Here is a 20,150-nt window from a genome sequence, read left to right as displayed (position 1 = left end):
CCCAGCCCCTCCGGTGGGACCTGCGGGCAGCACCCCCCCCATGGCCGGTGGGAAGGGCTGCCCAATGCAGGCAGGGGCAGGGCACGGGGCGAGGGTCTGGGGCAGGATCTGGGGCTCTCCCCAGCACTCACCACGTCTCCAGGGTCACCGTAGGCTTCCCTACTCCTCCGTCTGCCAGGGTAGAAGCTGCTGAGGGATGAGACAGAGTGAGCGGCCGGCAGCCCCCAGCACAGCCCTGGGTCGGGGCTGCTGTGGAGTGTTGGCTGTTTGCAGGGCGCTCGGTGCCGGGGCCACTCACCACTCTGCTTCTCTGGCTGGGCTCTGGCCATGCTCGTCCGACGCTTCGACTTCTTCCACCACTTCTGCAAGACCCCCAGAAGTGGGGTGAGATGGGAACAGCTCCCAGCCCCACACCACAGTCGCCCACGACACTCCACCCCACCCCACGCCACCCCACCCCACCCCATGGTGTGCCGCGGTGCGTGCAGTGTGGTGCGGTGCAACGGTCACCTACCCGGAGCCGCTTGGCCCGCAGCATGGCAGAGATCAGGCTCAGCTGCAGCACGAGCATCAGGAGCGGCAACAGCTCAGGCAAGGTGGGGATGTTGGAGCGCCCCATGGCACCGGCTGCGGTGCGGCCCTGGCACTCCTGTCACCAGCACAGGCCCGCGGTGCGGGTCCCCGATGACTTCCTGGGTCCCCAGTGAGGGGACCCCCAACACTGCTGGTGTGGCAGAGGCTGAGGCTGCAGTCTGCCGAGACAAGGCCAGACTACCATGCACAGCGCCTGCTGCCTGCTCCCACGGGGCCCCCGCGCCCCCTTTTAATACTACAGCAGGCAGAGCCCCCCATTGTGACACGGGGCGCAGGCGGAGCCCCCCATTGTGACACGGGGCGCAGGCGGAGCCCCGCCTTTGTGACAGTGGGCAGCACCCCGTGCCCTTCCCGGGCGGTGTGGACAGATGCGAGGGGCTCAGGAGGGGCTGGGACGTCCCCCTGGAAATCAGGGGTGGCAGCTGATGGAAACCCAGTGTCTGCAGGATGGGGGACCCTGGCGGGGCTTCAGAGGAGGGGGAGAAGGAGAAGGCGAAGGCGAAGGCAAAGGAGAAGGAGAAGGAGAAGGAGAAGGAGAAGGAGAAGGAGAAGGAGAAGGAGAAGGCAATGCCAGACACGTTACAGCATCCCCTTGGCCAGCCGAGGTTTAAACACCACGTCCCGTCTGCCCCAGCTTCTCCGCTCCCTGCTGGGGCTCTGGGGCCAGGCACGGCCCTGGGCTCCTGACGCGTTTCGGTGCTCCGCATTGCGTGGGATTTTGCCCCCTGGCGGGCTCCCTGCCCGGCCCCCGAGGGAGGGGTGCAGGGACCAAGCGGTTGCTTCGTCCCCATTTCGGATGGCTCAAGTGTGCTGCAAAACATGCCCTGGTGATGGTGCCTATAAAGGAGCTGGGAGAGACCTCGGGGACACCCTGCAGCTGTGTGGGATGACGGCATGGGGCTGGGGGCTTCGCTCTGGGGCACCCCCCTCCCCAGCCTCGCGGGTGAGCACTGCCGAGATGGGTTGGTGCTCCGTCCCATTCACTGCACTGAACGTTAGGACGGGATGCAAATTCACAGAATCCCAGACTGGTGGGGGCTGGCAGGGACCTCTGGAGATCATCTAGTCCAACCCCCTGCCAGAGCAGGATCACCCAGAGCAGGTCGCACAGGATGGCGTCCAGGCGGGTTTGGAATCTCTCCAGAGAAGGAGACTCCACAACCTCTCTGGGCAGCCTGTCCCAGGGCTCGGTCACCCACAGAGGGAAGAAGTTTTTCCTCACGGTCAGGTGGAACTTCCTGTGGTCCAGTTTGTGCCCGTTGCCCCTTGTCCTGTCGCTGGGCACCACTGAGAAGAGTCTGGCCCCTTCCTCTTGACACCCACCCTTCAGATATTGAGAAGTGTTGATCAGATCCCCTCTCAGGCTTCTCTTCCCCAGGCTAACCAGCCCCAGATCTCTCAGCCTTTCCTCACACCAGAGATGCTCCAGGCCCCTCCTCATCCTCGCAGCCCTCCCCTGGACTCTCCCCAGTAGTTCCCTGTCTGTCTGGAACTGGGGAGCCCAGACCTGGACACAGAACTCCAGCTGTGGCCACACCAGGACAGAGCAGAGCAGAGGGGGAGGAGAACCTCCCTCGACCTGCAGGCCACGCTCTTCTCCCTGCACCCCAGGACACCTTTGGCCTTCTTGGCCACGAGGGCACGCTGCTGGTCATGGAGATCTTCTTGTCCACCAGCACTCCCAGGTCCTTCTCCGTGGCGCTGCTTCCCAGCAGGTCACCCCCAACCTGTACTGGTGCTGGGGTTATTCCTCCCTGGGTGCAGGACCCGACGCTCAGCCTTGTTGAATTTCATTGGGTTCCTCTTTGCCCAGATCTCTCTGTCCACATCTCGCTGAATGGCAGTGCAGCCTCCTGGTGTGTCAACCAGTCCTCCCAGTTCTGTATGGTCAGCAAACTTGCTGAGGGGGACACTCTGTCCCCTCGTGCAGGTCATGGATGAATATGTTGAACAAGACGGGACCCAGCACTGACCCTTGGGGCACAGGGTCCATCCCCCGTGCCCACCCTCTCCCCTCGGCAGGACGAGAGGAACCAGGTCCTCACCTCCTACCTGTGGGTCCGCCAGGCCTGGCTCGACGCCCACCTCACCTGGGACAAGGACGCCTGCAACGGCATCAACGGCATCGACATCCCCAGCAGCTACGTCTGGCGGCCAGACATCATCCTCTACAACAAGTGGGTTGTGCTCAGCCCCCTGCACTGCTCCCGGAGCTGGGGGAGATCAGGCTGGGGCTGTTGGGGGCTACACGCCATATTGGCATCCTCAGGGCTGCGCAGCTGCACAAGCGGGAGGTCCTGGTGTGGGTGACACAGGGAGATGGTCGCCCCGACTGGGTGACAAGTTGTGGCCGGGGGGTGCAGGGGGGGCTGGCAGCAGCGAGCTGTGCCTGGCACCGACCTGCCGGTTGGGATAGGCCACCATGGGGGCGGCTGGTGCACAAAGCTCCCTCTTCGGGGAGCAGGGTGATGCGGGGAGAGGACACGGCGTTGGGGGAAGCGCTTGGCCCTGGCCCCGCAGATCCTTGCTCCACGTGGGGCTCGGGGCTGTCCCAGCCCCACAGCCGTCCCTCCCCCAGCGCCAACAACCACTTTGGCAGTTCGATGGAGACCAACATGGTGCTGCGTTCCGATGGGCACATCGTGTGGGACTCGCCCACCATCACCAAGAGCTCCTGCAAGGTGGACGTCTCCTACTTCCCCTTTGATGGGCAGAGGTGCCGACTCACCTTCGGCTCCTGGACCTATAAAGGGAACCAGATCGACCTCTGCAACCAGCTGGACACGGGGCACCTGACGGATTTTGTGGAGAACGTGGAGTGGGAGGTGCTGGGCATGCCGGCCACAAGGAATGTCATCACCTATGGCTGCTGCTCCGAGCCCTACCCTGACGTCACCTACACCCTGCTGCTCTGCCGCTGCGCCTCCTTCTGCATCTTCAACCTGCTCCTGCCCTGCATCATGGTCTCCTTCCTGGCACCCCTCGGCTTCTACCTGCCAGCCGACTCGGGGGAGAAGGTCTCGCTGGGGGTGACGGTGCTGCTGGCCCTCACTGTCTTCCAGCTGCTGGTGGCAGAGAGCGAGCCGCCCTCGGAGAGCGTCCCGCTCATTGGTGAGCCTCGATGGCGCCCAGGACCAGGGCGTCTGTGCCGGGGTGATGGGCAGCACCCATGGGTGGCTGCGGTGCGCGGAGGGGGGTGTGCGGGTCTCTGTCCCCTCCACCGCAGCGTCACGGCCCGTTGCCCACACAGGGAAGTACTACATCGCCACCATGACCATGATCACGGCCTCCACCACGCTGACCATCTTCATCATGAACGTCCACCACTGCGGCCCAGGGGCCCGGCCTGTGCCCCCCTGGGCCAGGCGGCTCATCCTCCACCACATGGCCCGGCTCTGCTGCGTCTACGAGGTGGGCGAGAGCTGCAAGAGCCCCCAGCGGGCACCATATGGGCGGGCGGGCAGGGGGGATGCCGGCATGCCGGGCGAGAGTCCTGAGGAAGGGGAGGTGGGCGCTAAGGCAGGGGGCCGACTGGGGCTGCACCAGCTGCAGGGCTGAGGGGTCCCGGCCCCCCAGGCAGCTGCGCCAGGGCGTGTGCCCATGTCCCCCCATTGCACCCTGCGCCCTGGAAATAAACCCTGGAGCGTGTTTCCTGCCTCTCCTGCCTGGGGATCGGGGGGGGGTCACGGGGCTTCACTGCATCACCGGCACCAGCGGGCGTGGGCTGGGGGTGTGCACGGAGTGGGCAGCAAAGCGGTGTGGGACCCTTCTCTCCGTGGGGCCGTGCCCGGTCCTTGCAGCCTCATCTGGAGCCGTGCAGAGGTGGGAGGGCTGGGCAGAGCCTTTCCCTGCGTGGATGTGGATGGATAGATGGATGGATAGATAGATGGCATCGTCTGCCACCCCGACAGCCAGGGGACACGGGGCTGGGGGGGGGGCGTGGGGCAAAGGAGGGAGGGAGGTGGTCTCACCGAGCTGTGGGGCGCAGCCCGGGGGGACCCCGGGACGTGGCACGTTGCGTGGGGGGCGCAGGGAGACACAGGGTGCCGTCCCGGGGGGCAGTGGGCACGTCCTGGGGAAAGGGGGGATGTGGAGACGCGGGGCCCACAGACACAGAGGGGAACCAGCCTGGTGCCTGAGGGGAGCGTTCCGGAGCTTGGGGATGCTGGGGGGGGGATTCTGGGGGGATGGGACCATGGCTGGCTGGGGGGATGCTGGAGAGGGGGATGCTGCAGGGGGGATGCTGGAGGGGGGGCCATGGCCAACTGGGCGGATGCTGGGTGGGGTGCTGGGCGGCCTGTCCCAGGCTTGGGGGGTGCATGCCAGTGTGCCCAGCGCTGAGCCCCATCTATGCCCGCAGGGACTCCGGGGTCCCCTGCCTGGCTCCTCCTGCCCCTCCTCTGCTGGGCCCTGGCCTCCGGCCGCATCGGTAACTGGGGGCTATGGGGGGGCTGCGGGGGGCACGGCCAAGTCCAGGCTCTGTGCCCTGCAAGGTGCCTCTGTGGGGGGCTGGGACTGAGCCATGCCCCTCGTCCCCTCTGTGGGACCCTGCCCTCCTGCCCACCCTGGAGATGGGGGGTCTTGGGGGGCAACTCTTGTCCCCCCGCCTCACCCGCTTCTGCTCCCCCAGGTGCCATGGCCCTGCAGCCCCCCAGCATCACTGTCCTGCAGACGCTGTCAGAGCCCCCCCGCCTGGGTGAGTGACCCCTGGGGGCATTGCAGGGGGGGCCTGGGGATGGGGGGCTGCGCTGACACCCCCGGCCGGGGGAGGACGGGGGGAGTTGGCCCTGGCAGATGAATGGGGTGCATCCTCCACCCTCAGCTGAGATTTTGGGGTGCTGGTGAGGTGGGGCACGTTCCCCCTTTGGTGGGGGCTGCACCTATGGTCAGGGTCAGGCTGGCCCAGGGGGCAGCGGGGCCCTGGCAGCCCCTCTGACCCTGCGTCCCGTCCGGCCTCAGGCGAGAGCGTGACGGTGTGGTGTGAGGTGGTGAGCAGACTCCCCGAGCTCACGCTGCTCTGCTGGCTGGGGAACGCCTCCTTCGTGGAGAAGCTGCACCCGGACAGGGCCGTGCGCAAGGGGACGATGCTGTGAGTACCGGGGTGGGGGGTCCCAGGGGTGCAGCGGGGCCACCCAGGGCTCTGGGACTGGCAGGGAGGGGAAGCCCTGGTCATGGGGACGTGATGCCTCCACAGAGGCCTGTCTCTGGGCCCTGCCGTGGGGTCCGCATGGCCCTGTGTCCACCACTCCCACTGTGCGGGGGTCTCCCGGCACCCCTGACCAAGGCAGGAGCGCTGCCCGTGCCGGCCCAGGGACCTGCCCGCAGCCAGCTGTGGGACCCCAGGGTTTATTAAAGCACATCAAGGCTGCCTGGTGTCGGCCGGTGTCACCCGTGTCCTGGGGATGGGGCTGTGCGCGGGTGCTGGGGGCACCTGTGGGGTGAGGAGGGAGGGAGAGGAGGAGGCTCTGGTGCGCACAGAGGGCAGGATCCATCCCTGACCCCCTCCCAGCCTGGCGAGGGGCTGGAGAGCCATGGACAGCCCTGCCCCTGCCCCTGCCCCTGCCCCTGCCCCTGCCCCTGCCCCTGCCCCTGCCCCTGCCCTGGGGATGCCTGGCCCCACGGCTGCACCCTGCACCAGAGGAGCAGGAGGAGGAGGAGGAGGAGGAGGAGGTGAAGGGCTGCAGGCAGGGGACAGAGCGCAGAAGGAGACACACACACCGCTCCGGAACCCTCGAGCAGGACCCGAGCTGTGGGCATCGCTCTGCGGGATGCTCTGGATTCGGGAGGGCTGGGGATGTGAGGGGGCTGGAGAAGACCCCGACTGCAGCCCCCCCACCCCGAGCTGCCCCCAGCCCAGGGAGCCGCAGGAACCCCCGGAGACACCCCAGTCCCAGAGCAAATCTTTATTCCTGTGGGAGCCAGGGAAAGGTCTCGTCCTGGCTCTGCTGGTGTCCTGGGGCTGCTGGGGCACCCCAGGGCCAGTGGCACCATGGCACGGCTGAGCAGCGGGGCTGTCCCCGTGCCCCCAGCCCTCCTGCTGACCCGTCCTGTCCCGCCGGCTCCGTGAAGCTGGTGGCTCCCATTCCCGACCCCTTTCCCTCGCCGTGGTGCCGTGGCAGCGGTGGCATCTTGGCTCAGGATCCCACGGCGGCTGCCAGGGCCGCAGATGCCAGGAGGAACCCCCAGAGACGGGGGAGGTCCCCATGGATGCTCCTGCCTGGGGGTGCCAGAGAGGGGGAGTCAGGGGTAGCCTTGGGGTGGGGAGGGGGCAGGGGTCCTGGCAGGGGTCTGCCCTCCCCAGCTGCAGGGGGGCTCTGGGCTCACCTGCGCTGAAGACGCATGCCAGGGTCTTGCATCGCTTCTCTGCCAAAGAAAACAACCGTTTGCACAGCTGCTGCACGCAACGTACCGTGCCGCTCCTCGCCCCTCCCCAGCCGTGCCACGCTGTGCCATGCCACGCTGTGCCGTGCTCTGCCGCTAAGGGCCCCTTTGCAAACCCCAGGGGAGAGCGGCTGGGAGACGTGCAAGGATGCGCGTCCAAAGGCAAGCTGCCCCCCTCGCCCTCCCCACCATCGAGACCCCCTTTCCTGGCAGAGTTGGTGGGATGGGGCCACCCCCATTCCTGCACCCCACACCCCGATGGCGGGGAGGGACCGTCCCCACAGGCACTCACCTTTCACCCACTCGCAGTTGTAGGTGCTGCTTGCGCCCTGGGAGCGGAGCTGGATGAAGGCTCTGTTCCCATTGTGGGTGATGTTGGTGACCTCGAAGATCTCAAAAGGCGGGATGAGGACCTCCTCCTCATCGGTGAAGAAGGAGAAGCTGCTGATGAGGACACCGTAGCAGGTCTCCACCGAGAACAAGGTGTCCTTGCCGAACTTCAAGGCTTTGTCTTTCTGGAGGGAGGTGGAGGTGAACTGGCCAAAGCGGATGGATTGGTGCTGCTGGGCGGTGAAGCGGATACCCCGGATGCCCCGGTAGACGTGGTGGCATTTTTGGGGCTGGGCGTCCCGCAGGATACGCAGGGCCTCGCTCAGGAGGAAATGCAGCACCTTGAAGTGGAAGGTGTTCAGGTATTCCTCGTGGGAGCGCCCGGCCACACGCACGGCTGCATTGAACTTCGTGTACAGGTCGCACTGCCAGGTGTATGCCAGCAGGGCGACCGCATGCTCCGGCCGCAGCGCTGGCACACGGGAGACATGGTGCGGCTTGCTCTGCCATTCAGCGGCACCTTTCTTCCAGGCCTCGGCATAGTCCTTGTCGGTGAACTCGGTGCGGTTGAGCTCCTCCAGCTCCTTCTCCATCATGCGGCTGCAGCCCTGGTACTGGTCATCGAAGGAGCTGGGGGCCATGTCCAGCACCTTGAAGGGGTGTTGGTCTTGGCAGTGCTGGGGGCTGGCAGAGTCCAGGGTCCCGGACAGCAGCACCAAGCCCAGCACCAGGTGCTCCATGGCAGGCAGAGCCCCCCCAGGAGAAGCACCCAGCTGCCGCGGTGCCGTGGGCAGGGAAGCGGCCGGTTCCTCCGCAAGGGGCTGGGGAAGTGGGGGAGCGAGAGCAGGGTCAGCTCGGGGAGGGCGGCAGGGCCTGTGAGGGGGCTGCGGAGAGAAGCGGGGCAGGCTGGGCGAAAGCACCCCCAGTTGCATCCCCAGCCAGGGGCACCCCGCTCGGCACACCTCCCATCACCGGCCCAGACCCCGACCCCGTGACTTGCATTAAACCCTGCCAACGGGCGGGTGTCCCCAGCGCCTGGCACCATGGCCCTGGCAACTGCAGGTCTGCGGTGTCCCCCGCCGGGAGCAAACCCCTGGGGACCCCTCCGCAGCACTGGGGTCGGGGTGCTGCACCCCAGGTCCCGTGGCACCCGGCCCCTCGGCACCTGCCCGCTGCCAGAAGGAGAGGTGAGAATCGGCTGATCTTTCTTTTTATAGCAGCCCTGGCCAGGATTGCTGGGGCCCGGATCCAGCCCCCGCCTCCTGGTTATTTTTACCTTCCCACCCCCCGAGCGCCCAGAGCAGCCGCTGCCCCCTCCTGCCCTGCAGCGTGGCTGTGGGGGACGGTCAGGAACCCCCCGTGGGATAAATTGCCTTGGCTTTAAGCTGGGTGCGGGTGCCGTCCCGCCTCGCGGGGGCTCTGCCTTTTCCTGCAGCACCTGACCCCAGCTCTGGCCCTGCTGACCCAGGGGTTCTGGGGTGGTGCGGAGGCTGGGGGACACAGCTGACCCCAGCTGGCTGAGGGGATGCTGCAGCCTACCTGCCGTCACACTTTTTCCTTTTTTTTTTCCTTTTTTTCCTTTTTTTCCCATTTTTTTCCTTTTTTTTCTCCCCCCCCCCGTTTTTCCCCTTGTTTTCCCTTTCTTTTCCACTTTTTTCCACTTTTTTCCCCTTTATTCCCCCTTTTTTCCCTCCTCCCCTCTCCCCTCCTCTGAAGCCCCCCCCAGGGTCCTGCTCCTGCCCAGCTCCATGGGGCTGCTCCTGCCAAGACCTGTGTCCTTGTCCACATCTGCAGCCATGTCCGCATCCATGTCCACCCCTGGCAGCTCCAGCTGGACCAGCACCTCCATCCTGGCCGGTGGGATAGTATGGCTCCCTGGGAAGGTCCCACAGCAGGAGCCCCCGCTGCCCCCCGCCACTCCCCACCGTTGGGCCAGGGAGTCGATGGAGGCCAGCGGGGCCCACCGGGACAAGCGCTCCCTGCTCCACCCCTCCCTGCTCCCCCTGCACAGGAGGAGAGACAAGGCACCCCGCTGCACCCCCTGCCCACGTGGGTCCTCCCCCAGCACCAGCGGTGGCCGTGGGTGCCCCATGAGGGTGGCTCGTCCTGAGCACCCCCCGTTCCCCGCAGAGCTGCAGGGTGGGAGCTCCACCAGCACCAGGGAAGAGGAGCCCCACAGCGGGACCCCCATGCCCACTGGGGCTGCCCCGGCTGCAGGGCTGAGGAGTCCCGGCCCCCCTGGGGCATGAGCTATAGAGAGAGACCTCGAGCTCTAGAGATGCACAGATAGAGCGGTACAGACAGACCGGCATACATACAGCTGCGTAGGCACCGCTGGCTGGCAGGACCCTGCTGCCCGAGTATGGAATACCCACCGGATCCCTTCTTCCTTTGACCAGTCTTGTACCACTGCAGCTGAAAAATGCTGAAACATGCGACCAGTTATCGCTTTGAATCCCCTCAAGAAGGGGAAGTGTACTAAACCACTCCTTCAGACTAAGGACTGTATTTTTCCCAGTGGCAGCCGTGACGGCAGCAGCCATGGGAGCTCCTGAAATGACCTCCACTCTCACCACTATGTATTTTTTACCCCCTGAGGGTCATAGTGGGCCACTGTAGTCGATCTGCCGGGTGTGCCACAGTGTTTTCTTGTCCCGGATATGCAGGGGAGGTGCCTTACTTGGATGGTCTTTGTTAAATTATAAACGACATCGTGAGCAGGCAGCTACCGCTCGATCACACGGCTTTACCGAGACGGGCCATCCTCGGGCTATACCTTCCCCATACAAATGGGCTCGCCCGCTGTGGCCTCGTTTCCCGTGCAGCCATTCAAGTAAGCGTTCCCATTTGTGGTCATCGCTCACGACATCCATGTCCTGTAGTGGGGTGAGGCTATCGATTTGTGGGTTGAAGTGGGCAGCGATAGGAGCTGATCAGTCCTGTCCTGTCACCCACCCAATACGCGACACCCTTTGTTCTCCTAGTTCTGCAATTGTTTCCAACTGTCAGCGGTTTGCCAGAGCGGGACTCTCTTTACCTGCCAGTCGTTGGCTGCCCAGAGACCCACTCGCTCTGTGGATCCCTTAAAACCAGCAGATGAGTCGGGATAGATATGGCTGGCGCCATGTCGGGCGGCCGGTAGGTCTGCCCTAAGCTCCCCTACTCGTGCGATTCCTTTACCTGTTCCTGTGCTTAACTTTTCCCCCGGGGCCACTTCCAGTGTCACCGCCTTATACTTCCACTCATGGGTTTGCCTCTTAGATGGTGCATCAGTGAACCAGACCCCTTGAAGGTCACTGCCTTCCTTCAGAGGAGGTGCCCCCTGAATCACAGACGCTTTGCTTGGCGGGATTTGCAATAACACCGTGCTGTCTCTGTCTTCCTGTAATTTAGATACTTTAATGCTGCCTTCTGTAACCGATGTGGTTTCATCGGTACCGTCCAGACAGGCGTACCATTTCCGGGCTGTAGGCTTCTGGGCAACGGCTGCACCCTCGCGCGCTGTATCCAGGAGATGGAAAGGCCCCCGAATGATCAGATCTGTCCTTTTCTTGCCTGTTCCACTCGCTTCACTGCTCGCACTAAGGACAGCGAGCCTTTGCAAGGTCTGACTATCTCATTTTGGTGGCATCGAAAGAGTGGGAACTAAGCTCTCGCAGTCTCTCTGGCCCTTCTGGTCCCTTTGGCCACAGGTTACAATGGGAACATGCCCCGTGGCACTCCCATCGGCAAGGCTCTACGCCACAGGGCGTTACATTCCTTATCGAACTTGGGTCTGAACGCTGGTTTAGGCTTAGTGCTGTGGACCTGACAAACTCGTCGAGGAAGTGGTTCTGGGGGTTTCACGGTGGTCAATCCAATCCAGCCCATGCGGTGCCAATAATTCACTATTTCTTGTACAAACTCACTCCAGGTGGGTATCGGCGGATCCCTATAGTTGGGTCTCCCTGCTCAGGGTGCACGGTAAGGTCCAGCATTAGCCTCCTGAGTGGCTCGGACCCCATCCTGGACACTGGCTACATATGTCTTCAGGCTGTCCGTGAGGCCACGGATAAGGGGAGTTAATCATGCACATCAACACGTCCCTTGTACATCGCTTGAATGCAGGCTACCTTTTGTACAGACGCAGCCAAGTCAGAGAATCCTGATGTTTTGATAACAAGAGGATCTCTTCTTTCTTGCCAGCCCACTTGGCAGCCCACGTAGTTAATGAGTAGTTACGATTGCCCGGTGCAGCGGTTAAAAAAACTCCAGGGCCCCAATACCCTCCTGCTTCTTCCTCGCTCGGCAAGATTCGATCCTCCCCGTAAGGGAGACTCAACACACATATTCTGTCTCGGACTCCTCCGAGTTCCTGTAATACTTTTCCTGTAACTTTGCCAATTCAGCAGGACACCAGGGGAACATGTGTACGGTTGTACGAACATCATCATCCCCTTTGTTTGTAGTTTCGGTTTTGATCAGTGGTCATATAGGCACGGGTTCTGGGGTAAGATCGGAATCTTCCACCAGTTCACCATTACCATTATCATTCCAGATGTCTCCATCCCATGTCTCGGGATCTGCACGGCGCATTAATTTGCAGACTTGTTTACCTGAGACTGAGAACAGCATTTGATTTAGGAAGAGATTTCACTTTTCCTGCAGTTGTTTTTCTCACCCTTCTGCTCAGGCCAACAGCATTTCAAGTTCCCCATTCCCTGGTTTTAAGCCTTGGTTTTCAGTCTAAGGGCAACTACCCATGTCCCCAGTTTCTCTCTGGTTGTGTTCTCACTGGTCAAGGAGGTTTTCGATATCTCATTTTGTGGTTTCAAAGAGGTATATTCTACATCTGCAGTTCATTTAGGGGAAGGAGACCTTTGGCTTTCCTTTGCACACAAGACAAACAAGCCCCAACGCTGCACAAACAATTCCTTTGCCTTTACCTTTTTTAATCTTTTGCTCACTTCTCCATTGGTCCATCCGCTCTACCACATTGTCCTCATCTTTCCAAAATTTTTGGCCCCATTCTACTCCCACTCGGCAATCCTGTCCATGATGCCGTCCTGTCCCGCCGGCCCCGTGAAGCTGGTGGCTCCCATTCCCGACCCCTTTCCCTCGCCGTGGTGCCGTGGCAGCGGTGGCATCTCGGCTCAGGATCCCGTGGGGGCTGCCAGGGCCGTGGCTGCCAGGAATAACCCCCAGAGGCAGGGGGGTTCCCCATGGATGCTCCTGCCTGGGGGTGCCAGAGAGGGGGAGTCAGGGGTAGCCTTGGGGGGAGGGGGGCAGGGGTCCTGGCAGGGGTCTGCCCTCCCCAGCTGCAGGGGGGCCCTGGGCCCTCATCGGGGTAGAAGGAGAAGTTCCTGATGAGGGCACCGTAGCAGGTCTCCACCGAGAAGAAGGCCCCCTGGCCAAACTGCCAGGCTCACTTCTACACTGGTCCATCCACTCCACCACGTTGTCCTCATCTTTCCAAAATTTTTGGCCCCATTCTACTCCCACTCGGGATGGCGCGCACAGGTATTTTCGCCGCAGTTTATCCACGGCAATCCTGTCCATGATGCCAATTTTACTGTTGCGAAAAGAGTACGAGTCTCACACGTGGCTGAGGGGGGCCCTCCCGTCGAGTGCCCAGGTTCAGGGAGGACCCCCTTGCTTTCTCAACTCCTTCTCAGGAGCCGAGGTGCGGCTAGGTCCAGTCTAAGTCCCAGACTTGCTCAAGGGTTCACGTCTAAAGCGTTACGCGCGTGGCCACTTAGCAGAGTCCACGTTTGCCTGTCGGAGCCCTCTCAAGGACCTTCACTGAGACACTGTCGCAAAGTCGAAAAGACAGGTCATTTATTGGGGCGGCAGATGAAACAAGTTCAGAATTTCACCGATAAATACACTTAGTGCAAAAATCCAGCTGGACATAATAGTTCAGCGCTTTTGTTAAGTGTACTTTCCCGGGGGAACACCCGACACAGTCAGAGGCACAAGTCTTACCAAAGAGGCGTCCCTGCTTGGGGCGGGGGGGGAGAGGTCCAGGCCCGTCGACCCGTTCTCATCCTCAGAAGGGAGGGTTCTGAAAGCCAGATTTATACTGTTGGCAAGGTGGGGCTCAGTCAAGTATTGTGTGCCGACTGGCCCTTGACAAGGCTTGTTGTGCTGTTGACTGGAGGAGGGGAGCAGCGGAGAACGAAGGCGTTGGGTACAGAGGCTGTGAGGCCTCCCCTCAGCCCCCACGTCCCTTGGTTGGTTCCAGTGGCAGACCGTCAGGCACCACATCTGTCAAAAGGAGCAAGTCGCTCATCCCTCGCCTCTGGTCAGGACCCCTGCCTGGCCCCAGGGGCCCGCGGCCCCCCACCAGCACCCCCAGGACCTTCTCTGCCAAGCCGCTTTCCAGCCACGTGCCCCGGCCTGTGCTGGTGCCTGGCCTTGTTCCTCCCCGGGGCCGGACTTTGCCCTTGTGGAACTTGAGGAGGTGCCATTTCCCCAGCCCACCCAGGTCCCCAGACGCCAGCACACCCGCTGGGGCACCAGCCACCCCCACCCCCGGTTTTGTGGGTGCCAGTGGTGCCTGGTGCCAGCCCGTCCCCGCCGGGGTCGAGCACTGAGGGGGTTGCTCCCTCAGCCATGGGATGGGCAGTAGAACCACAGCATTAGGGATAGAGAAAATATTTATTTTTATAACACTGCAGATGCAGGGGTGCCCCAGGGGGGTTCCCGGCCCCGCATGCCCCCGGCAGCTCAGTAGCCAGGGAACCTGTTGCTCTTCTGGGACCAGCGCTGCCACCACGGGGGCTTGCAGAAGCGGATGTGGAGGGGCCGGCAGCGGCGTCTCCACCAGGCCTTGAGGCAGCGCCAGAGCCGGGCGCAGCCCTCCCGCAGGCACCGTCCTGCCCTGCACAGCCTTGGGGCTGCCCGGCCACACGCCCGGCCCGGGGGGACCTGCTGCTGGGCACCACGCTCTGCCAGGGTGCTCCTGCCTGGCCCCACGGGGTTGCTGCTCTCTAGGCCCACGGAGCCGTGCCTCTTCACTTCCATGGGGCTCCTCCTGCCCAGCTCCATGGGGCTGCTTCTGCCCAGCTCTGTGGGGCTTCTCCTGCCCAGCTCTATGGGGCTTCTCCTGTCCAGTTCCATGGGGCTCATTCTGCCCGGCTCCATGGGGCTTCCTCTGCCCGGCTCTTTAGGGCTTCTCCTATGCAGCTCCGTGGGGCTGCTCCTGCCCAGCTCCTCAAGGCTTCTCCTGCCCTGTTCCACTGGGCTCTGCCTGCCCAGCTCCATGGGGCTTCTCCTGCCCAGCTCCCTGGGGCTGCTTCTGCCCTGCTCCATGGGGCTGCTCCTGCCCAGCTCCTCAAGGCTTCTCCTGCCCTGCTCCATGGCGCTGCTTCTGTCTGCACCTGTGTCTTTGTCCTTTGCCATGTCCCCATCCGCAGCCTTGTCCATGGCCACGTCCTCATCCACCCACGGCAACTCCGCTTGAAGGCACTGGGCCCACGCTCTGGTCCCACCGCAGGCTACCGCCGCCCCCCCTTGCCACAGGGCCAGATCCGTCTGCAGCTGCTTGCATTGCTGTTCGGTCACTGCCTGGGTGTCCCGGAGAGTGCGGATGAGGTCGAGGACAAGCTGCCCCTTGGCCGTGGCCATGGCTGAGTGGCTGCTGAGGGGCGGCTCCACGTCCACGGGGCTCTGCGGCCTGTCCCTGCCCTCCCCAGGGACCCGCTCTTGCTCTGTCCGCGGGGGCAGCTCCAGCGGGGGGTCCTGGCCAAGGGCTGGCCCTGGCTCTGCCACCGGCCCCTCGGCAGCCTTGGGGGGCCCCGGGCGGGTGAGCGCTGCCAGCTCCGCCATCGCACCATGCCAGGGCTCCGGGAAAGAATAGAGGGAGCTGAGGGAAGAGGACCTGCTCCCTGACAGGGAGCCCAGGGAGTCCATGGAGGCCAGCGGGGCCCACCGGGACAGGCGCTTCCTGCTCGGAGCCTCTGTGTTGTCCCTACAGAAGAGGAGAAGGAAGAGACCTGCTGCACCCCAGCCCCTCCGGTGGGACCTGCGGGCAGCACCCCCCCCATGGCCGGTGGGAAGGGCTGCCCAATGCAGGCAGGGGCAGGGCACGGGGCGAGGGTCTGGGGCAGGATCTGGGGGTCTCCCCAGCACTCACCACGTCTCCAGGGTCACCGTAGGCTTCCCTACTCCTCCGTCTGCCAGGGTAGAAGCTGCTGAGGGATGAGACAGAGTGAGCGGCCGGCAGCCCCCAGCACAGCCCTGGGTCGGGGCTGCTGTGGAGTGTTGGCTGTTTGCAGGGCGCTCGGTGCCGGGGCCACTCACCACTCTGCTTCTCTGGCTGGGCTCTGGCCATGCTCGTCCGACGCTTCGACTTCTTCCACCACTTCTGCAAGACCCCCAGAAGTGGGGTGAGATGAGAACAGCTCCCAGCCCCACACCACAGTCCCCCACGACACCCCACCCCACCCCACGCCACCCCACCCCACCCCATGGTGTGCCGCGGTGCGTGCAGTGTGGTGCGGTGCAACGGTCACCTACCCGGAGCCGCTTGGCCCGCAGCATGGCAGAGATCAGGCTGAGCTGCAGCACGAGCATCAGGAGCGGCAACAGCTCAGGCAAGGTGGGGATGTTGGAGCGCCCCATGGCACCGGCTGCGGTGCGGCCCTGGCACTCCTGTCACCAGCACAGGCCCGCGGTGCGGGTCCCCGATGACTTCCTGGGTCCCCAGTGAGGGGACCCCCAACACTGCTGGTGTGGCAGAGGCTGAGGCTGCAGTCTGCCGAGACAAGGCCAGACTACCATGCACAGCGCCTGCTGCCTGCTCCCACGGGGCCCCCGCGCCCCCTTTTAATACTACAGCAGGCAGAGCCCCCCATTGTGACACGGGGCGCAGGCGGAGCCCCGCCTTTGTGACAGCGGGCAGCACCCCGTGCCCTTCCCGGGCGGTGTGGACAGATGCGAGGGACTCAGGAGGGGCTGGGACGTCCCCCTGGAAATCAGGGGTGGCAGCTGATGGAAACCCAGTGTCTGCAGGATGGGGGACCCTGGCGGGACTTCAGAGGAGGGGGAGAAGGAGAAGGCAAAGGCGAAGGCGAAGGCAAAGGAGAAGGAGAAGGAGAAGGAGAAGGCAATGCCAGACACGTTACAGCATCCCCTCGGCCAGCCGAGGTTTAAACACCACGTCCCGTCTGCCCCAGCTTCTCCGCTCCCTGCTGGGGCTCTGGGGCCAGGCACGGCCCTGGGCTCCTGACGCGTTTCGGTGCTCCGCATTGCGTGGGATTTTGCCCCCTGGCGGGCTCCCTGCCCGGCCCCCGAGGGAGGGGTGCAGGGACCAAGCGGTTGCTTCGTCCCCATTTCGGATGGCTCAGGTGTGCTGCAAAACATGCCCTGGTGATGGTGCCTATAAAGGAGCTGGGAGAGACCTCGGGGACACCCTGCAGCTGTGTGGGATGACGGCATGGGGCTGGGGGCTTCGTTCTGGGGCACCCCCCTCCCCAGCCTCGCGGGTGAGCACTGCCGAGATGGGTTGGTGCTCCGTCCCATTCACTGCACTGAACGTTAGGACGGGATGCAAATTCACAGAATCCCAGACTGGTGGGGGCTGGCAGGGACCTCTGGAGATCACCTAGTCCAACCCCCTGCCAGAGCAGGATCACCCAGAGCAGGTCGCACAGGATGGCGTCCAGGCGGGTTTGGAATCTCTCCAGAGAAGGAGACTCCACAACCTCTCTGGGCAGCCTGTCCCAGGGCTCGGTCACCCGCAGAGGGAAGAAGTTTTTCCTCACGGTCAGGTGGAACTTCCTGTGGTCCAGTTTGTGCCCGTTGCCCCTTGTCCTGTCGCTGGGCACCACTGAGAAGAGTCTGGCCCCTTCCTCTTGACACCCACCCTTTAGATATTGAGAAGTGTGGATCAGATCCCCTCTCAGGCTTCTCTTCCCCAGGCTAACCAGCCCCAGCTCTCTCAGCCTTTCCTCACACCAGAGATGCTCCAGGCCCCTCCTCATCCTCGCAGCCCTCCCCTGGACTCTCCCCAGTAGTTCCCTGTCTGTCTGGAACTGGGGAGCCCAGACCTGGACACAGAACTCCAGCTGTGGCCACACCAGGGCAGAGCAGAGCAGAGGGGGAGGACAACATCCCTCGACCTGCAGGCCACGCTCTTCTCCATGCACCCCAGGACACCTTTGGCCTTCTTGGCCACGAGGGCACGCTGCTGGTTATGGAGATCTTCTTGTCCACCAGCACTCCCAGGTCCTTCTCCGCGGCGCTGCTTCCCAGCAGGTCACCCCCAACCTGTACTGGTGCTGGGGTTATTCCTCCCTGGGTGCAGGACCCTACCCTTGCCCTTGTTGAATTTCAGTTGGTTCCTCTCCGCCCAACTCTCCGGCCTGTCCACATCTCGCTGAATGGCAGTGCAGCCTCCTGGTGTGTCAACCAGTCCTCCCAGTTCTGTATGGTCAGCAAACTTGCTGAGGGGGACACTCTGTCCCCTCGTGCAGGTCATGGATGAATATGTTGAACAAGACGGGACCCAGCACTGACCCTTGGGGCACAGGGTCCATCCCCCGTGCCCACCCTCTCCCCTCGGCAGGACGAGAGGAACCAGGTCCTCACCTCCTACCTGTGGGTCCGCCAGGCCTGGCTCGACGCCCACCTCACCTGGGACAAGGACGCCTACGACGGCATCGACAGCATCCGCATCCCCAGCAGCTACGTCTGGCGGCCAGACATCATCCTCTACAACAAGTGGGTTGTGCTCAGCCCCCTGCACTGCTCCCGGAGCTGGGGGGGATCAGGCTGGTGCTGTTGGGGGCTACACGCCATATTGGCATCCTCAGGGCTGCGCAGCTGCACAAGCGGGAGGTCCTGGTGTGGGTGACACAGGGAGATGGTCACCCCGACTGGGTGACAAGTTGTGGCCGGGGGGTGCAGGGGGGGCTGGCAGCAGCGAGCTGTGCCTGGCACCGACCTGCCGGTTGGGATAGGCCACCATGGGGGCGGCTGGTGCACAAAGCTCCCTCTTCGGGGAGCAGGGTGATGCGGGGAGAGGACACGGCGTTGGGGGAAGCGCTTGGCCCTGGCCCTGCAGACCCTTGCTCCACGTGGGGCTCGGGGCTGTCCCGGCCCCACAGCCGTCCCTCCCCCAGCGCCAACAACCACTTTGGCAGTTCGATGGAGACCAACGTGGTGCTGCGTTCTGACGGGCACATCGTGTGGGACTCGCCCACCATCACCAAGAGCTCCTGCAAGGTGGACGTCTCCTACTTCCCCTTTGACGGGCAGAGGTGCCGACTCACCTTCGGCTCCTGGACCTATAAAGGGAACCAGATCGACCTCCGCAACCAGCTGGACACGGGGCACCTGACAGATTTCGTGGAGAATGCGGAGTGGGAGGTGCTGGGCATGCCGGCCACAAGGAACGTCATCACCTATGGCTGCTGCTCCGAGCCCTACCCCGACGTCACCTACACCCTGCTCCTCCGCCGCCGCACCTCCTTCTGCATCTTCAACCTGCTCCTGCCCTGCATCATGGTCTCCTTCCTGGCGCCCCTCGGCTTCTACCTGCCAGCCGACTCGGGGGAGAAGGTCTCGCTGGGGGTGACGGTGCTGCTGGCCCTCACTGTCTTCCAGCTGCTGGTGGCAGAGAGCGAGCCGCCCTCGGAGAGCGTCCCGCTCATTGGTGAGCCTCGATGGCGCCCAGGACCAGGGCGTCTGTGCCGGGGTGATGGGCAGCACCCATGGGTGGCTGCGGTGCGCGGAGGGGGGTGTGCGGGTCTCTGTCCCCTCCACCGCAGCGTCACGGCCCGTTGCCCACACAGGGAAGTACTACATCGCCACCATGACCATGATCACGGCCTCCACCACGCTGACCATCTTCATCATGAACGTCCACCACTGCGGCCCAGGGGCCCGGCCTGTGCCCCCCTGGGCCAGGCGGCTCATCCTCCACCACATGGCCCGGCTCTGCTGCGTCTACGAGGTGGGCGAGAGCTGCAAGAGCCCCCAGCGGGCACCATATGGGCGGGCGGGCAGGGGGGATGCCGGCATGCCGGGCGAGAGTCCTGAGGAAGGGGAGGTGGGCGCTAAGGCAGGGGGCCGACTGGGGCTGCACCAGCTGCAGGGCTGAGGGGTCCCGGCCCCCCAGGCAGCTGCGCCAGGGCGTGTGCCCATGTCCCCCCATTGCACCCTGCGCCCCTGGAAATAAACCCTGGAGCGTGTTTCCTGCCTCTCCTGCCTGGGGATCGGGGGAGGGTCACGGGGCTTCACTGCATCACCGGCACCAGCGGGCGTGGGCTGGGGGTGTGCACGGAGTGGGCAGCAAAGCGGTGTGGGACCCTTCTCTCCGTGGGGCCGTGCCCGGTCCTTGCAGCCTCATCTGGAGCCGTGCAGAGGTGGGAGGGCTGGGCAGAGCCTTTCCCTGCGTGGATGTGGATGGATAGATGGATGGATAGATAGATGGCATCGTCTGCCGCCTCGACAGCCAGGGGACACGGGGCTGGGGGGGGGGCGTGGGGCAAAGGAGGGAGGGAGGTGGTCTCACCGAGCTGTGGGGCGCAGCCCGGGGGGACCCCGGGACGTGGCACGTTGCGTGGGGGGCGCAGGGAGACACAGGGTGCCGTCCCGGGGGGCAGTGGGCACGTCCTGGGGAAAGGGGGGATGTGGAGACGCGGGGCCCACAGACACAGAGGGGAACCAGCCTGGTGCCTGAGGGGAGCGTTCCGGAGCTTGGGGATGCTGGGGGGGGGATTCTGGGGGGATGGGACCATGGCTGGCTGGGGGGATGCTGGAGAGGGGGATGCTGCAGGGGGGATGCTGGAGGGGGGGCCATGGCCAACTGGGCGGATGCTGGGTGGGGTGCTGGGCGGCCTGTCCCAGGCTTGGGGGGT

General features: G+C 64.0%; 4 protein-coding genes and 1 long non-coding RNA gene across 8 annotated transcripts in view; 3 read left to right on the top strand and 2 right to left on the bottom strand.

The window, feature by feature from the left end:
- Nucleotides 1-20,150, bottom strand: part of LOC142599985 (erythroblast NAD(P)(+)--arginine ADP-ribosyltransferase-like) — a 51,320-nt gene that overhangs the window by 8,483 nt on the left and 22,687 nt on the right. The window lies entirely within an intron of this gene.
- On the top strand, nt 1,489-4,152 carry LOC142600008 (neuronal acetylcholine receptor subunit alpha-10-like). Its single transcript, XM_075742807.1, has 5 exons — nt 1,489-1,537; nt 2,408-2,481; nt 2,617-2,771; nt 3,173-3,705; nt 3,845-4,152. Exons 1-5 carry the CDS (start codon nt 1,489-1,491, stop codon nt 4,150-4,152), a joined length of 1,119 nt encoding a protein of 372 aa, XP_075598922.1.
- LOC142599993 (uncharacterized) lies at nt 4,993-5,590 on the top strand. The gene is made up of 3 exons (XR_012833481.1): nt 4,993-5,023; nt 5,225-5,290; nt 5,554-5,590. It is a non-coding gene; the product is annotated as an uncharacterized LOC142599993 (long non-coding RNA).
- On the bottom strand, nt 6,483-9,731 carry LOC142600194 (erythroblast NAD(P)(+)--arginine ADP-ribosyltransferase-like). 2 transcript variants are annotated; one of them, XM_075742982.1, is made up of 4 exons: nt 9,681-9,731; nt 7,268-8,126; nt 6,919-6,957; nt 6,483-6,811 (listed from the first exon to the last, which is right to left on the bottom strand). In XM_075742982.1, the coding sequence occupies exons 2-4, from the start codon at nt 8,043-8,045 to the stop codon at nt 6,729-6,731; spliced, it is 900 nt and encodes a 299-aa protein (XP_075599097.1). In that variant the 5' UTR covers nt 8,046-8,126; nt 9,681-9,731; the 3' UTR covers nt 6,483-6,728. The 2 variants fall into 2 exon arrangements, with proteins under 2 accessions (XP_075599097.1, XP_075599096.1); XM_075742981.1 differs by lacking the exon at nt 9,681-9,731 and having other exon boundaries at nt 6,601-6,811; nt 7,268-8,383.
- On the top strand, nt 16,301-19,390 carry LOC142600007 (neuronal acetylcholine receptor subunit alpha-10-like). Its single transcript, XM_075742806.1, has 4 exons — nt 16,301-16,393; nt 17,855-18,009; nt 18,411-18,943; nt 19,083-19,390. Exons 1-4 carry the CDS (start codon nt 16,301-16,303, stop codon nt 19,388-19,390), a joined length of 1,089 nt encoding a protein of 362 aa, XP_075598921.1.

This window comes from Balearica regulorum, chromosome 1 (genome assembly GCF_011004875.1).
Source record: "Balearica regulorum gibbericeps isolate bBalReg1 chromosome 1, bBalReg1.pri, whole genome shotgun sequence".
NCBI classification, from domain to species: Eukaryota; Metazoa; Chordata; class Aves; order Gruiformes; family Gruidae; genus Balearica; species Balearica regulorum.
Note: the sequence above shows the minus strand (reverse complement) of the source record. Positions and strands in the feature narration are given on the sequence as shown.